Here is a 20,339-nt window from a genome sequence, read left to right as displayed (position 1 = left end):
AAAAAATTTTTAAATATTTCCCACTGACTCCCAACTTTTTTTTTTTTTTTAAGATTTTATTTATTTATCTGACAGAGAGAGCGAGAGAGCACAAGCAGGGGGAGCAGTACAAGGAGAGGAGAAGCAGGCTCCCTGCCGAGCAGGGAGCTCCATGCAGGGCTCAGTCCCAGGACCCTGGGATCATGACCTGAGCCAAAGGCAGACGCTTAACCATCTGAGCCACCCAGGTGCTCCTGACTCCCAACTTCTTTTTGGCATTTCTACACATGTGACTTATTACCCTAAAGTAAATCTTTATTAGCTTCTACGTCTTCAAATGGAAATTGAGATAATAGTATCTATCTCATACATCTGATGAGAATCATATTAGATTATTCATGTTTTGGTATAGGCCATGGAACACACAAAAAATAGCTTATTATTATTATTATTATTATTATTATTATTATTATTATTATTACTGTTATTATTATTTGTATTTATTCTATCCTTAATATCTTCCAAGATTAGTATGCTAATCTTATAGCCACTAACTATAACAACTGATTAGCCTTCTTCTCAAAATTACAAAAAATTGAGTCTAACGTTGTTCTGCAAAAATAATGAAGTGTAAAATTTAATAATCTGTCAGTATGCACCTTACAAAATCATAAATGATGACATGGACGACAGCATCATATAAAGTAGCATGGTGTACTAAAAAGATCACCACATAGATGGGTGGTGACAGCTCACAGCACAATTCCCAGATTACACTTCCCATGTAATTTTAGACTCTCAACCTCTGTGTTTTGCTTCCATTTATCAACTATAGAATAAGTAAGGTTTAAAGAAATTAAGGTACGTGAAATCACTTTGCAAAGTAGAAGTACTATACTGGGGCTACCATGATTTAAATTATATAAGTACCCCCCCCAAAACAAGAAAACTGACATAAACACATATGTACAAAGTATTTCCCCATTCCAACTGAATGTAATCTTGATTTGATATCATCTGAAATCCTAAACGTTTATCTTCAAATAAAAGAAATTCATGTGTAGGGGAAGAAAGGAACACTATTAAAAGAAAGTCAAAACAAACCAGTAGACTAGAAGGAAAGAATCTTATAAAAATTTTTTAACAGTATTCAAAAATGGAACGAAAAAGTCTATCAACTATGATGTACTTTTAAAGCACTGATTTTTTAAGGGCTCTTTTTAGCTTAAGTCATTTGAATGTTATTCTACTGACTTGAAAAACTGGTCTTCCTGATTTTCATTATTAATCACCATTTTTTAACAAACATACTTGTCACTTTTTCTTTACTGTTGCGATGCTTCATTAACTGTTCGTGAATTTGACTCATCCTCCATACCAGATACATGTGTCTTTATATGTTCTGTTCCTTCTTCCTGGAATAACACTGGGAAAATCCTATTCATCTTTATGACTCAGTTTGAAAGTCACCACTTGTATACGAAACTTCACTGAGTTTTTCTCTCTATACCCTTTGGAAGGCACTAGTTTCTCTTAATTCCCCTAGAAAACTCTGTATACATATTTCCACTATGGATGACTGTTAACTGTTTACTTGTCTGATTTCCCCATTAGGTTGAATCTGTGAGGGTCCAGAATCAAACCGTGATATACAGCAGTTGTTCAATAGATGTTTAATGAGTAAATGAAATTGTGGATGCCATCTACCAACTCTTCTTTCTGTTTAACACAGAACACCACCTAGCATAGCATATATTCTCAAAAACATTTGCTGATTGTTAGAATCACAAGATGAAATGATTTTTGAAGCATAGCACTCAATAGCTATTTGCTAAATACATTAATAAACGCACAATGCAGTAAAAAACAAACAAACAAAAAAAGTTAAAGTCATTAATGAACAAATTCTCCAAGAGGGAACTGGTTTCTGTACATCACATGGTAAAAGAAAAAAGGAATTAAAACAATTGGGCTGTCGGACTTCACCAAAACAAGTTTTAGCTGGCTCCCTGAAATCTGATGTACTACTATTTCCACAGTACAACACGTACGAGGAACATTTAAAAAACAACTAATTTTAAAAAACAAAACAACTAATCTTGGGTTATTTTCCACTGGTTACTATAATAAATCATATTTATATATTTCTATCTCTAGAAATTTTGAGTACCATGGACTCAACAATGATTTCACAGTCTAAATATTTCTTTAAAAACAAAATATCACTAGGTAGTTTTATCATATTCGTTAGAGTATCTTACCTTATTTTTTCTGTTGTCATTGTACTTGATTAAGTCTAAAATGAATGTTAAGACTTCTTTGGGACAAAGGTTGTGAACATCTCTCAATAAAGCCATTGCAACTGGCATAGTCTACAAAAACAAAAAAACAAAAAACTTTAAGCATATAATAACTTCTTTCGTTACTACAATTCATTTTAGTATCTGCAGAAAAGGGTTACTCGGGGACTGATCTAGGTATCTGGATGGAGCTTAACCCCTCTAATTCCCACCCCTTCTCACTGGGAACATGTGAAACATTGTAACAGAAGAGCAGAGTAGCAAACCAAGAAGAGAGCAGTTTGTAGCCTTGTGTGCCTTTGTCTTCATTTGGTGGAGTAAAGTATATGTCACATAAATTATATAAATCCAGTTCTGTGTCTTACAGTAGAAAAGGAATGGGTTTTAAGACTAGATAGACTATTCTCCTACTCTACCACCAAGATGAGTATTTTAGCTAGCTGCTTACTTAAGAGCCTTGTTTCCTCACAGTCATTTTTAGGATTAAATGATACAGTGGCTAGAACCATGTGACACACAGGAAAGAGATCAATCATCAGTCTGAGAGACACTGATTCTGCAGTACCACCCCACTCTCAACCTAAAGAAAAATGGTAAATTATCTAAAATCCAGCCTAACTTTCCCCTTTCCAGATTTTCACAGGCAACTTTCCTAAAGAAGTGGAAACCTGACTCACGCAGTGGTAACCTTTACCAGCAAAACCAAGCTATTTAAACTCAAGAAAGAACCACAGATGAAGTCATCACAATCCTCAGTACCCAGGGAGATTTGGACTATGCTCTCATCTGATTCAAAATAACAGTATCTTCTAAACTGGAGGACAAAGAGGAGGGTAGCTCCTTTGCTCACATGAAGGAGCAGAGCAATAGGGCAGTCAATGTTACAACAGTGCAACAAGAGACAGTGTTACTGCTCTAAAAACTGAAGGAAAGGCTCTTTTCCACAGAAATAACCTGTCCTATGCCTGTTCTGCCCTTTTGGAACTCAAGTTTGACTTAGAGAGTCATCTTTTCTCTCTTTTCTGGCACTAAAGTATTACATGAAAGAAACTGGTCTACAAGCATTAGTTTTCCAACTTTTTTGACCGCAACCCATGGTAAGAAATATATTTACATCCCAATCTACACACACACAAATGTCATGTATACTAATTAAAAAATAAAACCACGAACACTTTATACCTACCCTTATAAGATGTGTTGCATTCCGATACTGCCTACTGTTTTATTTAAAAAACAAACAAACCAAAACTTACAAACTGATTTCATTCCCCTCACTAATGGGACACAGCTCCCAATACGAAACACAATCTAAGGTATACAGACACACAATGGCACAATGAAGGGGACATACTGGGTAGACAACACAGAAATTAACTTGTTTCCATACCATGAATTAGTGAAATGGCAACAGAGAGCTGAGCAACAAGTACTAGAGAATGTTCAGTTCTTTAAAATGACAGCATGCCACCTAGACTTCTTTGATTACACCAATATTGGCTTTCCCCAAATGTGGCTCATCCTAAATCTGTTCTGCTGATGAAATTCACTATAATCATATCACGACTTCTACTCTCAGCAGGTGTCTCAGTGTTGCTGGGTAATCTTTTACTTCTTCCTCTATCATATATAAATCTCACCTTACCTAACATCCCCCTCAACATCTATCATTTCACCCACTTCCAATTCACTTTCCACCTGCCTCAGAAAAAGGAATGTTCTTATCTTTACTAAAATTAACCTCCCAACTACGTCCCACCCACACCTAATATCTTCAGAATTTACTCTCTTCTCTTTTTTTATATTTACTTGCTCTTACTTGAATTTTTCATCGCTCGCTGTCCACAGATTGCTTTCTCTGTGCCAAACATGCTTCAAGTTTCTTCTTCCTTTATACAAAACAAACTGAGAATGTCCCTTTCTTAGCACTGCTTTATCCTCGACATGTCTTTCTCATACTCTTCAACACCAAAATCATTAAATAGTCTTTGTTAGTTTTTTCAACATCACTCTTCTTTCTAGTTTGATCTACTTAATCTGATCTCTGCCTTCATTACATATTTTATTTTTTTTAGATAGGGATATATATATAGAGAGAGAGAGAGTAGGGAGGAGGAACAGAGGGAGAGGGAGAGAGAGAGAGAATCTTAAGTAGGCTCCACGCCCAGCGCAAAGTCTGACGCAGGGCTCAATTTCATGACCCTGAGATCACAAGCTGAACCAAAACCAAGAGGTGGATGCTTAACCGACTGAGCCACCCAGGCACCCCTGTCGTTGTTGTTGTTGTTATTATTATTATTATATTACTCAGAACATTTTACAAGTGATTTGCAAATTGCCCAAATGCTGAAAATCCTGCCATTCCTACATCCCTTAAAACAGTGACACCATCACACCACTGTGACTTCTATATTATCATTTATAAAAAATTTACTATATGATAAATATAGTATAAAAACACTTCACATACTTATCTATTTGATTTTAAAAAAGATAAATTTTACAACTGAGTAAACTGAGGCTTACAGTATTAAGAAACTTGTCCTCATACAAACTGCTAGTGAGAGCAGAGCTAGGACTGAAACCAGAGGTGGGTACTGTACTTGTCTGTCTCAGAAGGGCTGTCCACATTCTAGAAGGACTGCTATCAGAAGGACTCATCCATACCTCCAATCCACATGTAACCAACCAAAAAGTCAAATTATCCATTTCTGTTTACTTTAGAATAAATGTTGGTAGAGAGTTACTTACATATAGCTCATAAGCTCAATGAACAATCAATTAAAATTTGGGGAACATTTTTATTTTAAGATTTATTTGAGAGAGAGAGAGAGAGAGGGAGAGAGGGAGAGAGAGCACTAGCGAGGTGAGGGGCAGAGGAAGAAGCAGACTCCCCGCTGAGCACGGAGCCTGATTCGGGGCTGGATCCCAGGACTGTGGGATCATGACCTGAGCCGAAGTCAGACACCCAACCAACTAAACCACCAGGCACCCCCGGGGAACATTCTGAAGAACCAAAAACAGAAAAAGGCAAACCGTTTATAAAAAAGTAAACATACCTGTTATTTAAGTAGTCCCCAAGTTAAACTGAGATACACAGATAATGGCATAAAACAACTGTAACAAAGTAGAAAGTAAACTGTACCTTCTGTAGAAAATAGCTTTGAAAGCTCATAAAGTTGTTTGTTTTCACAATGTTTGGACAAGTTTTGCAACAAAACATTCTAGTAAAGAGTGACTTCATGGCTGGTGGTCCTGTCCATGTGCTCACCATTGAATTTGCAATCTGCAAATAATCAGAATTAAGTAATTTCCATCACCACTGAAAACATATTTTTAAATAAACAGCTTCTTAAAATGTATTAATACAATTAGATTTGTTTTCAACAATTTTAATTCTCAGAAATTTAAAACATTTTAGCCTTTTACTACCATTTCCAAAAAAAATTAACTCACCCCCCCAAATTCTTATGTATACTTATAATTATTTTCTATAATTTCTAAGTTGGAGCATTCTTTTATGTTTTAAGAAAACATGTTTGCAAAAGCCTTCTAAATATTTAGGAAAATATAATTCTAACACTTTAAATTATCAAATAGAATCAGCACCATGGATTTTAAATAAGGTTTTAAAATCTACCCTAATTGAAAAATAAGCCAAGTACAGTGCTAACGTCTAAGTCTGCAAGAATGCTTTAGAAAAAAAACCATATCTTGCTACTGAAATTTTTAGCATATACAGAAATTATGTCTGAAAAGAATGAATTTACAATTTTAAATAATAGTCTATAATTTCATGGACCTGCTAAGAATTTTGCATGCAAGAATCACAAAGATCTTTATAGGAGCAATGAAATCACATCCTTAGCAGATCATCTATCAGAGAATACCATGTTGTCCCTCACATATCTGAGTAGGATGTAGGAATGCAACTACTCAATAGTGACCATTAAAGACAAAACCAATCTAAACGATTACAATCTTTGGAGATGTTGGGCAAATAGATTTTAGCAGTGAGGAGGGTCGGGGAGTCACCAAATGGGAATGAACCTATTATCAAGATGTTTTTTAAATACCTGGAACCCAGTATTTCTGGCCAAATTTTTGTCTGCGTTTTTCTGGTTTTCATTTTTTCTACCTTCAGTTTTTTTGCATCTAAAGAAAAATATTTAGTTTTCTTAATAAATTAACTTTTCTAGCATATGAAATTATAGAACCTATCATTTTCAGTTATATATCACGAATACTGACTACTAAACCCAAACCAAACTGAAACAATCACCACAGCAGGATAGTTAAGATGAACTGATTTCCTATACTATAACGTAAAACAGCACTCAAACTAAGGAATTTCTCGCCAAATACATTCTGTGCTTTAACAGTATGGTTTGGCAATTCAATAAAATGGTGAACAATCCTCTTTGAATTTAAAATATGACTTTTGGTTTGACAATTATAAACTTTTAATGCATTATCTATTTTCAGATCAAAACATTTTTCTTTCGAATCAGTCTTACTAAACACATTTGGAAAAAAGCTTTCAAGAGACCAGCTACCAACTAAAATGAAAGACTATGGTAAATGTTAATTCATTTTCAGAGTTTTTTTTGGTTTTTCTTTTCTTTTTTTTTTAATATGCACTAGTTGTGTTTTCTTTCTACTATGCATCATCTCACCTTTGCGAGGCAGAAGCAAGCGGACATTCTTACTCGGTAGAAACACTGCTCCTGTTCTAATATGTCAGTGAGTGCAAGGCGAGATGCTGGCGTAGGGAACTTCTCCAAGGCCAGAATGGACTCCTGTTGTGCAACAACGTCTCTCTCATAGCGGAGCTGATACTGCCACATGAAATCAGCTTGCTCAAACTCCACCTTCCTCAGCACTGACATATCTGGGTCTATCCTTATCCACAGCAAGGGGGAATCAGCACTGAAAGAAAACAAAATTTTCTTTTTAATTTGTTTCAATTTTATATATTTATAAAATAAAAACAAAGCATTTATTAAACAGACTCTCTTCTCTATGTAATATTCAAGACTGCCTGAACTTTTACTATATTCATTCTTTTAATCACACTGACAACATTCTCATTATGTTTAATGTATTTCAACTTTCCCACAATAGCTAATCTTTATTAATCTTGCTTAAACGATCCCTAAGGAGAAGACAGTTGTCACAAAGAAATTTCATCTGAAAATATTAATTTGGGGATTTTGATGTGTGATTATGTGATATGAGTAAAAAGAATGAGATCAAATTTCTTCATTTCATGGCCTATAGCCTAACTGACTATGGCTATAAATGCCATCATTTCTTGGAATCAATCTGGGACTAAGAAATGAATTTATTTAACTAAATTAAATCGTTTAACTGATTTTTAATACTGTTTTATTAAATGTTGATTCATGATCATCTTTTTCAAATAGCAAGTTCTGAAATCATAGTTCAGAGGCATATCATGAATTTATCCTCTCATACTTGTCAAAGTAACTCACACAGTTTAAAACATCTAGTCTGTGTCAATACCGTCAAAAGAACACTACCTGAAATACTACTATAATTCACCAAATACTAGTGGGTGCTTACTAAAGGCAAGGCACTTGATACGGAAAAAGTATATAAACGGTATATAAATAGCAGTAATATTTGGCAAACAAACTAGTAAAAAATTACAGATGTTTTATAAAAAAAAATACACAGGCACAATATGGATGAGCAAAATGAAGTCTGAGCTACAGTATTTTTAGAAATAAAACACTGCCAATCAGAATATTACCACATAAAATTTAGAACAGTGATATTTAAACTGTATTTTGAAAGCACAGGGAGCCTCAAAGTCTTGTCCAAGAAGAATCTCTATCATCTGAGCTCCCTAGAAATAGACTATCAGGACCCCTAGTGAAGTACGAGATCAGAAACTGCATTTTAAGATCTGCAAGTGACTGACATGCACATTATAGTTGAGAAACACTGCATTTTTCTGGACTTTCAAAGTTTTAAAAGCAGCAGTTTCAACACATTTACATACTTTTAGATGTACATAACAAGACAAATGAGAAAATATAATATTCTATCTCTAAACTCAAGTAACTGACTTACTCCATCGCAGAAAGATCCATGTCAACTTCTTCTCCATTCATCAGTGGAATTTTTTTCTTCTTATTCCTACATTTAGGGAAAAGTTAAGTTTATGAAGTGTGACATTTCCAATTCTGAAAGGAGATAAAGAACAGCTGAAGTTCAAAATAAAAATTTCAGGCAACGTTGTAAGACAGCTTGAGGAAGCAGGGATAGTGAATGTAACAGAATTTAAAGGGAATGAAGTCAATGATACTGAAATGTCTTCCTGATCAAAGCTTAACAAAAAGCAAAATTATGTAACTAAATGAAGGTTAAAACATAGTTGTACTTCCAAGAACTGGTAAGCTGCAATTTTATGCAGAAAAGATTGATCTATCGACAAACAAATCCCTTATAAAAAAATTGAAAAAATAACCACGCTGAAAAAATAACTGAAATGAGACATGAATAATTTTGAACATGTGCTCTATGTGCAAGGAGCTTTCCCATATGAAATGAAGTATGTGATTAACTATAAAACATCTTAATAGTATTAATTAACATGTACAACTAATTAATATGAAAAAGATTTAGGATAATCCCCCCCTCAAAAACAATTGCTTCCATGCAAATTGCTCTTGAATCATAAAATCTACTAAATATACACTAAAAACTTGGGTGACTACAAGTTAAAATAGGAACAGAGAACAGTCAACACCAAAGAACATACTGTTACTACAGAGAAAAAACTCTGAGGAAACATTATGAAAAGAGTAGCAATCGGAGGTTCCCAATTTCCAAGGTAGACAGAACAAAAGGAAAGGGAAATTTCAGCCTGAACTGAGAATTTTTGCAGAGAAAAAATGGTTTCAAGGAAATTTCAGAATCAAGTTTCTGAAGGCCATCAAAATCAAATGACATCCTCATCTGTCTGACACGACCTCAATGTAGTCATGAGTGTAAAACTTCTGTTCCTGAAGTTTTGATATTACTACACAATCCAGCAAAGCACAAAAATGTTCCCATCTTTCACTATTCAGAATACATGCATTATAATGGCTAAGTTAAACAACAGCGGTAAAGAAAAAACATATTACATAGAAGATGAACAGTTGAACATTTTTTAAGGAAAATGACAATGTGTCTTTTGGAAAGACAACAAGAATGTTTTTAAGGGGCGCCTGGCTGGCTCAGTTGGAAGAGCATGAAACTCTTGATCTCAGGATTGTGAGTTCGAGCTCCATGTTGGGTATAGGATTACTTAACATAAATAAATAAAGGGGCGCCTGGCTGGCTCAGCTAGAGGAGCATGTGACTCTTGATATCAGGATTCTGAGTTCGAGCCCTATGTTGGGTATAGTGATTACTTAAAATTTAAAAAAAAAATGCTCTGTAAAGGAATGGTGATACAGAGAAAAGGAGAAAGACACAGTAAAGAAAATGCAGAAGCTTTTTATGACATACGTATTCAGCTCCTTCCTTTAAATTCAATGATCATTTCTCCAATATTTACTACAGATATTAATCCAATGAGACTAATAACAACAAACCTATGCACTTTGCCTTGAATTTTTCGTGGCTGCAAAAAAATCAAACTTCTATTCTACCTCCCCCTGAGCCTACAAAATAAAGATTCTGAAACCTAAATTTTTAAATTAATTAATTCAAAGAATAAAAATGCTGTCAAGAACAGAAAGCAAATAAAGAATATGTGGTAATATCAACTTGAAATAGAAGGAAGAAAAAAAGGTACCAGATAACATGCTCTCTACTTGAAACTTAGGTATATATTAGGATTTCTACTTTGGCATTTTAATCTATGAGACTTATAGTTTAATTACCAACTTCAGTTTAAAGTTATGATTCAACGCCTACCTTCTGCTTTTGGAATGACAGGGAATATCATGCTTAAGGCTGTTTTCTTCAATTTGCAACGTATGATTGAAGGATCCATCTAACTCCTGCACTGTCACTTTAAGGGGTCCCTTTAAAAAGAAACAGTGTTCAAAGATAATGCTAGAAAAATACCACATATGTATTCTTATGTGTACAGATATATATTTTAAGAAATAAAATAGTACTATAGAAGACGTGTATCTGGAGACACAGAAAGGTAGTTGGTGCCAAGGGAGGGGAGAACTGGGATAATCTGTGTCCCCTGAAATCTCCATCATAACCTCTTCAGTGACCCATCATTGACACTTGGTGTTTTCTCAATTTCAACCTTTGGAAACAAAATCTCATTATGAAACTTCTAACCAGCTCTCCACCCATCAACCCTTCCTATATTGAAAATGGAAGAAAGCAGTACAAAAGGCCATTTTGGAAAAAAATCTTACCACATATTTCTGAGTTCCAGGGGATGTATAATCTTGCTTTATTTCTAATTCCAAAACATTTCGCTTTCTATTAAATGCAAAACTTCCATAAAATTTTACCACTCCACTTTGGTCTCTGAAGAATTGTAAAGGAATTTCTGCATATTGAAATGAATACGTACTAAACAAAATAAACGACTCATTATCGTAGGTGATAACTTTCAAACGCATTCTCACCAGTTCAAGGCCTGAGAGCACACTTCAGGGTAAACCAGGTGGCAAAGTATTCAAAATTTTTGTGAAAAATGTTTCCCCAGACTTAAACAAAATTTCTGAAACATTAACAAATTTGTGTTTTGAAAGAAGCAAAACCACTCTATGGGTTATTAATATAATAGTGCTTTGATATGAAAAAATGTAAAAATTGAAAAGTTCCCAGATACCACTTAAGTTGTGCCAACCCCTTACCACATCTAAAAGCAAGCAGACTACTGCATCTTACAAGTAATCCTGCAGGCCAGTCTGGTGGATTATTTTACCTCCACCACCATCAAACCTATTGCTATACTCACACACTAAAAAGTAATTCAAAATATGCCAAATTTTGCAAGCATAAACATGTGTGTGTGCATCTCAAAAGATTAATAGGTACCTTAGCAGGAATGATTTATGGTTTCTAGTTATTCCTACTACTATTTAGCGACTTAAATAGTTCTTCTCCTTTGGTCTCCCAAATCTTTCTTTTTCCTCCTTCCCCTGACACATATAACCTTATTTCCTTCTCCTCCTTGTTGAGCTGCTACCGAAAAGGATACACCCACTGCTTTATTAAAGGCTGGATGTCTTTACCAGAAACATTTGAGATGGATTTCAAAAACCCAGATGTGGAAACCAACATCTGACTCCACATATGTGACTGGAACTTCTGTGATGAAGCAGTACTAGCCAAACTTAACAGTTTATTGAAAACCTGTAATAATGAAAGTGTCATTTAGTAACTTTGTATAACATAATATACATTGTTTTCAATTCTGTACTATACTCACTTTGCATTATGACTTTACTACAGTCAATTCCAAAGATAATAATTTCACATCTTACTATATAGGCGGATCTAGTCAAGGACTATTAGCAATAAAAGTACGCAGAAATTTAAACAGCTGGACTATAAAATTACTCTTCTTCAAAACATAATTCAAGTTTAATAATGTCCTGGCCAAACAATTAAAAAACAAAAACACTGTTTTTAAGGATTATAATAACAATAATATATAATACCTATAATTTATAGTATCATGAGCTTTACAAAGAAACTAAAAATTTAGCAAGTTGAGAACACTCATGAAGACTTATACAGCTCTAAAAAGTTTCTTTATGGACCATCTCTCATTAGTATTTCTCCACTCTAAAGGTAAAGGACAGAAAGATTAAAGAAACTTAATTTTAAGGCAAACATAAAATACTTTTAAAAAATTACTAAAAAGTTATTTTTCACTCACCTGTAAGAATGTTAACAGTAGGGAAAAAATTAGCTGAACATTTACAATACATCTTGTTTCTACTACCTCCATCACTATATCTCAACTATTTATACCAAAATTGCTTAAAATATATGGCAGAATTTAATAGTAGCAAAAATAAACATCTTTCAGATAGGTTTTTTTTTTCTATTGAAAACACTCTAAGTGGCAGTTCATCCTTAATATTTAAATAATGCTGAATACAAAATCATATGTACAACTAGGTCTTACTTTCATCCTCACATTCTAATTTTATATCCATGACAATCCAACATTAAATGGGTAAAGTACTGATACCCATTCTACATCTGAGGAAACACAAACAAAAAGCACAGGTTACTTAGTGAGGAAACAGCTCATAAGTAACAGAATTCCTGCTATAACCCCAGCTGCCCTGACTCCTATTCTACAGAATAGCATTCAGCTTATATATACAGAACATATCTTTCTTTACAACTGTTAAGTCCTTAACTTTAATACTTACTTGTAGCATGAATTCCATACTGATCCTATTTTCAATCAATCTCATCACGAGGTGAGCTTTACACTGAAACATAGTGTAGTATTCCCAAGAAAGCGTATGCGGATGCTTTATTGAAAAGTGTAGATGAGATGCCGGACTAAAAACATAAACAGCTGTACTTAATAAAACAAATTGGTATTAAGTAAACAGTAAGTTTCATGGCCACATCATGATAATATAACTCAGTAATTTCTTAGGAAATTCTAAGCTAGGAAACTTCTAAAAATAAACTTAACTGAAAGAAAATTATGAAGTTTCATGAAAAAACATAAAGAAAGATTTTAATAAAAACACATGCCAAGCTCCTAGATAGGAACAGAGCCAATATTTTAGTGCTCTCCAAATTCATCATTAAAAATAATGTAATTCTAACCAATATCCCAAGGTTAAACCATACACACAAAAAAACATTCCAGGTGCATTACATATCAAGAACAATTATAAAAGTACTAGAAGAAAAGAAAGAAAAAAATTTCTTTTCCTAATTCTAGGGTGGGAAAAATCTTCCTAAAATAAAAAAATAAATAAAATCCAGGGGACAAAGACCAGACTGACTATGAAAAAATTTTAAATTCCAAAATGATGAAAGAGATCATCAGTAAATTAAAAGAAAGGTACAGTCCAGTAAAAAAAAATTATGACATATATGAACATTAAAGAAACTTAAAATTTTTCACTATTTTAATAATGCTGTAGTGAATGTCTTTTTACACATGTGCAAGTATTTCCGTATGGCAAATGTCTAGAAGTAGAATTTCTATATAACAACATAGCTAGAAATACAACTACTGAATCTGAAAATCATCTATTTTAAACGTTTGATTGGTACCAACAAATTACCCTTCAAAATCACCGTAACAAATTACACTCTCACAATTAATGTGTAAAGGTAGTCCTTACACTTCCTTAAAATATGGCATATCAAAATTTAAAGTATTTGTCAATTTGACAGTTACACAGTAATATGTATATGACTGAACTACATTTGGTAATGCCATACAAAAAAAAAGGTCATGGCTATCTCCAAGAGGAATTGGTGGAAAGGAGGTATACTGCTTCTAGACCTTTTTTTGTCTTTAAAAATTAAACATACAAGAGCAAAATAAATGGGCAGAACCAAAGTAAAAGCATTTAGTGTAAATAATATTTACACACCATGGTAATGCTCTAATTATATGCTGGGAAACTGTCATACACCAGGCAGTAAGGAGAAGAAAGTGAAAGGAACTAGTATTTATGAAACTTGATCTCAAGAAATCCTCACAACCAACCTGGTTAAGGACTATCACTGTCATTTTACACATTAAAACACACACAGAAAGGTTATGTGATTTTCTCAGATCACAAAAATAATGACAAAAATCCAAGTTTGTCTAACTCCAAATTTCTACACTACAACAAAGAAAAGGCTACTGGTTAAACAACTTCAAATTTCTTAATTTCTGTGGTGCTTTTAGACACTTGGGCAGCCTGGTTAATCCTATGGGTCCTCTTTTGAGAAACTGCTTTCATATGCACAAAATAAAATATATAGAATTACAGAGAAAACCAATTATAATGAAATGCAGTTATAAAAATATTTAAAAATTATGATATACCAATATATGTGCTAGTTTATTAATGCATTAAATAACAAGATCTGGCAGTGGTCTATTACAGTAATACTGAGGTGGTGATTAAGTGCAGAGTGTTTCAAAATATCTGCTAAAAATTATAATGTGATAGGAAAAGATCTATGATTTCTACTGTTGACAAAGTCACAGCATTGTCTGTTGCCTACATTCATAGTTAAGGAAAATATAAAATGTCAGCTAACAATTAGTGAAAATACAGAAAAACTTTCCTGTCCATTTCAATCCATATTCCTTTAGGGAATCCACGGACACTAGAATAAACAACACTGCCTACTAATATCATTGTTTTGCTCTAAGTGGTTGTCTCCTTTACAGGGACTTGCTACACAACAGAAAGAAAGGGAAAGAAAGAAGAGATGGAAGGTAGAGAGAGAGGGAAGTAGAAGGAAAGAAGGGAAAAAGCCAAAGAGTAAATAAGTAAGTGTCTAGGTAGGTGGCCATTCAGATATACAGGTATAGGTAGGATGTCCTGAAGTTGAAATTATCCACTTAGACTTAAAAAAAATAATTGGTGGTCCATAAGCAAAATACTTGTTTCCATTATTTTTAAACTTTCCTAAGAACAGTACAATATACTAGCATCTGGAAATTAACATGGAAAAGAGTAAAGCTTTATATTTTTTGAGAGTCTTCCTTTAATGTTTAAATCCATTTGTAGCTATCACATGCAGTAAAAATAGTAAAGTAGGGAAAGGAGTAACGAGAGTATTACCAGTATTTGTGGCTTCAATATTATTACATACTATTATTTTGGCCTGTGTGGGCCTCAATACACACCCCAAGTAATCCTGAAAGACTGAACCCATAATACAAGGTTTATAATACCACCTCTGAATAACGAACATACTTATCCTTCTCTTTTCCTCCACCAAACATGGGATGCAGTAAAACTCCACCAGTTTTTAATTCATATGCCACTATTTTGTCTAGCTCCTAAAAAAGATAAAAATAGGAGTCAGTGAAAATTTCTTTACGTATCAAATTTTAGAACTGAACCCTGATTTCTCATTTCCTGGAATCAAAATGTAAGTTTCTTAAAATAAATTAAATATATTAATAAAGTAGCTTATGTTCTTATAAACAAAGCAGACTACACAGCTGGCTCAATAATAGAGCCAAAAAGCCTTCTCTCCTTTGTGACTTCAGGGCTGGCCAGCAGCCTGCCAATTTTTCCTAATGGCTCTTCCCAACCTTCTCTGACCTGTGTTCCAAGTTCATTTGTTCCTTCTCTGTATTTTGTTTCTGATGGAGGACTGAGGCAAGTAAAAAGAAATGGAGATAACATGTCAGGAATCTACCATTTTAATGCTTCCTCAGTTTTCTCTAATATGATATAGATCAAAGTGGGGAAAAAAAGTGAAAAAAAGACAAGAGAACTATGTTAGAAACTCATGACTAGTTTAAATAATATATAAGCAATATACAGAAGTGGTAAAAATCATAGTGAAGTAGTTAAAAACCAGGTTTGAATCCTGGCTCTACTATTTACTAGCTGTGTAACTTTGGCCAAATAATTAAACATCTCTATGCCTCAGTTTCCTCATCTGTAAAATGGGGGGTAATAACAGGGTAGTTAGGAAGATTAATATAGTTAATATCTGTAAAATGTTTATAGTAGTTCCTGAAACATTGTTAAGTGCTATATGTTATTTTTTCTCTTCATTAATAATTTTTGAAATGAAGAATAGACTCTTCCAGTTTAGATGTATAAATTCTTGTATGGTTCTAGATGTTTGAAATTCTTTACAATTACCTTTTGGCTCACCTGAGTTTAGGTTTGGATGATGAAGATACGTAAAATGAGAAACGGGGAAGATGGAGGGGTCTATTTCATAAAGATATTAAAGGTCAAAATTTTTCCACTTGAGAAGGAAGGAGTTAAGCACAAGATGAGTAAAATGTATATGTACATGAACAGAAAGGACTAGGCAAAATACAGTTGATTTTTTTCCTTTTGGACAAATCCTTAAATAATAGGAAAAAGACATGACAATGACAGAGAACATAAATGCACTGAAGGACTAGCCAGCATATAAGAAGCACTTACCATGTACAAGGCACTATGCACATTACATGTATGATGTCTCATAATCCCCATCTACTCTCCTTATAAAGATGAGACTTAGAAAGATTAGCCCAAGTCACAAAGCTTGTAAATGTATGAGGCAGACTGAAAAGCAATCTGACTCCAGAAGCTGGGCTCTAAGTCTAAACAAATTTAGGAAGCACAGAGTTATATTATGAATGACTACTACAAAGAGCTTGGATATATCTAACAACTAATCTGATGGTGAAAGAGCTTAAATACTCTCTTGCTTATTAGCAAAAAAGTCTTTGGAAGTTAACACTGACAATGGAACTAGATAAAACAGACCATTAGTCTTTCTCAGTAAAGTGATTTTCATCTTACTGCAAAAAATTAGGCACTTACAAATGACGGTATTTTACAATTATGAAAAGTAAAGAACAAGTGACTTGTGAATCAGGAAGACTAACATGTCTTGTTGACTTCTAAATGGGTAATGGATCTGGCTGTTTTTACCTCTTTAATCCAATGGCGGTATTCATTAACACCAAAAGTTTTTTTCATCCAAAGTCCATAAATATAGCCAGAAATTCCCTTCAGTACCCATTCATCAGACCTATACAAAAAGTCAAAATATATTCTTTTAATCATAAAAATTCTCTTCATCATAAAAATTTTCAGTTAAGGCCAAAGAGGATAACAGAACATGTTATAGTGTGTACTTTTATGCATAATTTAAAAAATGAAAATAATTTTTTATGAAGTATTAACAAAATATTTGCTTTAACCACTTCCTCCCAATGAGTTCTACTTACCCATTCATTACACCTTCCTCACATCTGCTTTCCATCTTATTTCAAGTAATGTCCCTATGTTTCCCTTCTGGCCAACTCTGTCCATATTATCTGCCTCCAAGGAAATACTTGCCCAAAGCCAAGACTGTACTGCTCAATTTTTAAAGTTCATATTTGCCAATCCCATGCATAATTATCAATGGGATTCCAAGATCTAAAGTTTACTTATTTTTGGTTTTTCAAAAAGAAAGGGTTATTAACACCACTCATTCATCTATTCATTCATATACTTATCCATTCATTCATTTATTTATTCAAACATTTTGCCTACAATGGTCCAGGCACTATTCTTCAGTGAAACTATATGACTGTGGAAAAATTACAAATCAAGAGGGACTTACCCTCTGCCAACAAAAAAGAAAAAGAATATTCATGTATTACATATAGCACAGAATGGTCACAAAAATAAATTATAACCTTAAGGGTGTTTCATGTATTTCTTCAAATTCATATATTACATATAGCACAGAATGGTCACAAAAATAAATTATAACCTTAAGGGTGTTTCATGTATTTCTTCAAATTCATCTCAAGTTAATAAAAAAATTAAGTGTTCTTATCTCTTACTTCTTTCAAGTATATTAGTACAAAGTTAAACACAAAGGAAAATCCCTACATCATTATTACTATTGTAGAAGACTGTTATTTTGCCTTATACGTGATCCTGAACATTACTAGTTACATTGAACATTGACACTAGAATTCTAACTACATTTTTTTGCACATTCAAGGCCTTGTACCTACAGTATTCATTCAGTTTTCTAAGAAATTGCTGCTAACAAAATTCTTTTAAAAGCTATAGAACTACAGTGAATTGATAGACAAAAATTTGGGATGAAACTTATACTCATTATTTTTCTCTAAATATACAAAGAGAAAAGAAAATACAGGAAAAGAAAACAAAAACAAACTTTCCCAATTCTTTATCTCAGTGGTTATAAACTATGAAATTACTCACCAAGACATTCTGGATATGAAACATCCAAAAAACTGCTGTGCCAAGGACTGGGCTAAACACCTTCTAGTCAGAGGTGTCTCATCTATAATCATGGCACTATGTAACAGATTTGTGCTGGAATTTAAGAGATAGCTAATTATAACCGAGAAATAAACAATGATTCAATCAAAATAAAATAATCACTTTTAAAAATAAGGGAATTCAAGTTCAACATAAAAGAATAAAAACAGAACATTCTTCCAAAAGCTTTCACATCTTTTCAAAATTTAGGTGAAATCTGTAATCTTAACTAACTTTTGCCTAAAGCAAGGACTGTAATGTTTCCCATTGATTTCCATGAAAAATGTAAGTATCTTTTTGTGGGGGAAAAGGAAATTATCATTAGCCTGAAACAGATACGCTCATCAGAAACTGATCCTCCTATGAAGGGCTCTAGTTCTAATTTAAAAAACCTTTTCCCAATAATAACTATTAATTTTTTTTAAAGATTTTATTTATTTATTCGACAGAGACAGAGACAGCCAGTGAGAGAGGGAACACAAGCAGGGGGAGTGGGAGAGGAAGAAGCAGGCTCATAGCAGAGGAGCCTGATGTGGGACTCGATCCCATAACGCCGGGATCACACCCTGAGCTGAAGGCAGATGCTTAACCGCTGTGCCACCCAGGCGCCCCAATAACTATTAATTTTTTAAAAAGATTTTATTTATTTGAGAAAGAGAGTGAATGAGAGAGAGAGAGAGCACAAGCAGGGGCAGAGACTGAAGAAAAAGCAGACTCCCCTGCTGAGCAGGGAGCCCGATGTGGGGCTCAATTCCAAGACCCTGGGATCACGACCTGAGTCAAAGACAGACGCTTAACTGACTGAGCCACCCAGGCGCCCCCCAATTTTTTTTTTTTTTAAGTAAGCTCTACACCCAATGTAGGGCTTGAACTCACAACCTCAAGAGTCACATAATCTATCAACTGAGTCCATTGTTTACTTTCAAATACACCAACCCATGAGATCTTTCTAACATATTCTGGAGACTACAGGGGCAATATTATCATTCCCCTTTTACAGATGAGAAAATTTAGGCCCAGATAGGATAAAATGATTGAAGCTAAGGCATAAAATTTATAAATCTTGAACTTTCCAAGGAAATAAAGACGGTAATTAGCAGGAAGAGAAAGGAAAAAAATGAAGTTTTCTTTTATAACTGGCAAAGAAATTTCTGACAACATCAGTAAATTTTTAAATGATGCTAGGAAAAAAATGCATTAGACATCTATTATATAACTTGTATGATTTTTTTTAAATACATAAAGGGAAGAGACTAAAAATCTGTAAAACATCACTATCAGTTATATCTGGAAAAAAGTAATAGAAGTGTTTTGGGTCACTTGGAAATTTTATTTTTTACTCTTTTCTACATTTTGTATTTTAAAAACATTAGATGTTCTATAAAATCAACTATATTTAAATTAAAGGAAAAAAGTTTGAAACCTATCTTAAAATTGATCACAAAATAACCTCATATCATTACCTTCATTTGGGCATTTCAAATCTTAAATACCAACCTAAAAATACTCATGGAAGCATAAGCAGCCACTTCAACATAAGCCTCATCAATGAATACAGTCTTAAAACAGGAGTATGGGTATCGACATGTAAGAATTTCTTCATAAAATTCAAAAACTTCATGAAGATAGGATGTAGTATGTTTAAGCAATGGAAGAAGTTGAGGTAAACAAAAATGAGTAACCTGAAAATAAAAAGCAGGGAAGAAGATCATGTTACTAAATGTTACCTTTAGTATTTTAAATTTCCTAAATGTCTCAATTATAAGGAAAACTTCATATAAATCCTTCTAACAAATTCATGGCAATGAGGGAAAATGCTAGTGTGATTACTTTTACTGACCATGTTTACAAAATATTCACTGTACTTGGAAATTAAATTCATGATGGACTGTAAATCTGTAAAAAGCTTAGATCCAATGAAAATACAACTTTGGTTCCAAATTAAAATGCCTTCTGCATAAGTACATAAAACAAGAAAGATTTAAATTTCCAAGGCTTATTGCAAATCCACCTTTGATTCACAAATATCTCACCTAGAGAACACTGTACTTGTCATAGTCCTATGCATCCCACCTTGGACATGACCACTCAAATATAAAATACCATC

The 20,339-nt window shown here is 33.6% G+C and overlaps 1 protein-coding gene across 4 annotated transcripts in view; it reads right to left on the bottom strand.

Moving 5' to 3' along the window:
- The window catches only part of TAF2 (TATA-box binding protein associated factor 2), an 88,371-nt gene that overhangs the window by 37,442 nt on the left and 30,590 nt on the right, over positions 1-20,339 (bottom strand). For all 4 annotated transcript variants that reach the window (XM_045805737.2, XM_045805738.2, XM_045805739.2 and 1 more), the window contains exons 7-18: positions 19,730-19,914; positions 18,173-18,286; positions 16,877-16,976; positions 15,182-15,267; positions 12,662-12,797; positions 11,473-11,627; positions 10,679-10,793; positions 10,215-10,324; positions 8,379-8,444; positions 6,956-7,208; positions 5,425-5,565; positions 2,241-2,351 (exon numbers count right to left, since the gene is read on the bottom strand). In XM_045805737.2, coding sequence (XP_045661693.1) covers positions 2,241-2,351; positions 5,425-5,565; positions 6,956-7,208; positions 8,379-8,444; positions 10,215-10,324; positions 10,679-10,793; positions 11,473-11,627; positions 12,662-12,797; positions 15,182-15,267; positions 16,877-16,976; positions 18,173-18,286; positions 19,730-19,914 — 1,572 coding nt within the window. The remainder of the gene's footprint in view (positions 1-2,240; positions 2,352-5,424; positions 5,566-6,955; positions 7,209-8,378; positions 8,445-10,214; positions 10,325-10,678; positions 10,794-11,472; positions 11,628-12,661; positions 12,798-15,181; positions 15,268-16,876; positions 16,977-18,172; positions 18,287-19,729; positions 19,915-20,339) is intronic.

The sequence above is a fragment of the Ursus americanus genome, chromosome 9, assembly GCF_024610735.1.
Source record: "Ursus americanus isolate L20-20 chromosome 9, mUrsAme1.1.p, whole genome shotgun sequence".
In the NCBI taxonomy this organism is placed as follows: Eukaryota; Metazoa; Chordata; class Mammalia; order Carnivora; family Ursidae; genus Ursus; species Ursus americanus.
The sequence above is the reverse complement of the archived record's forward strand: the minus strand, read 5'-3'. Positions and strand labels throughout refer to the sequence as shown.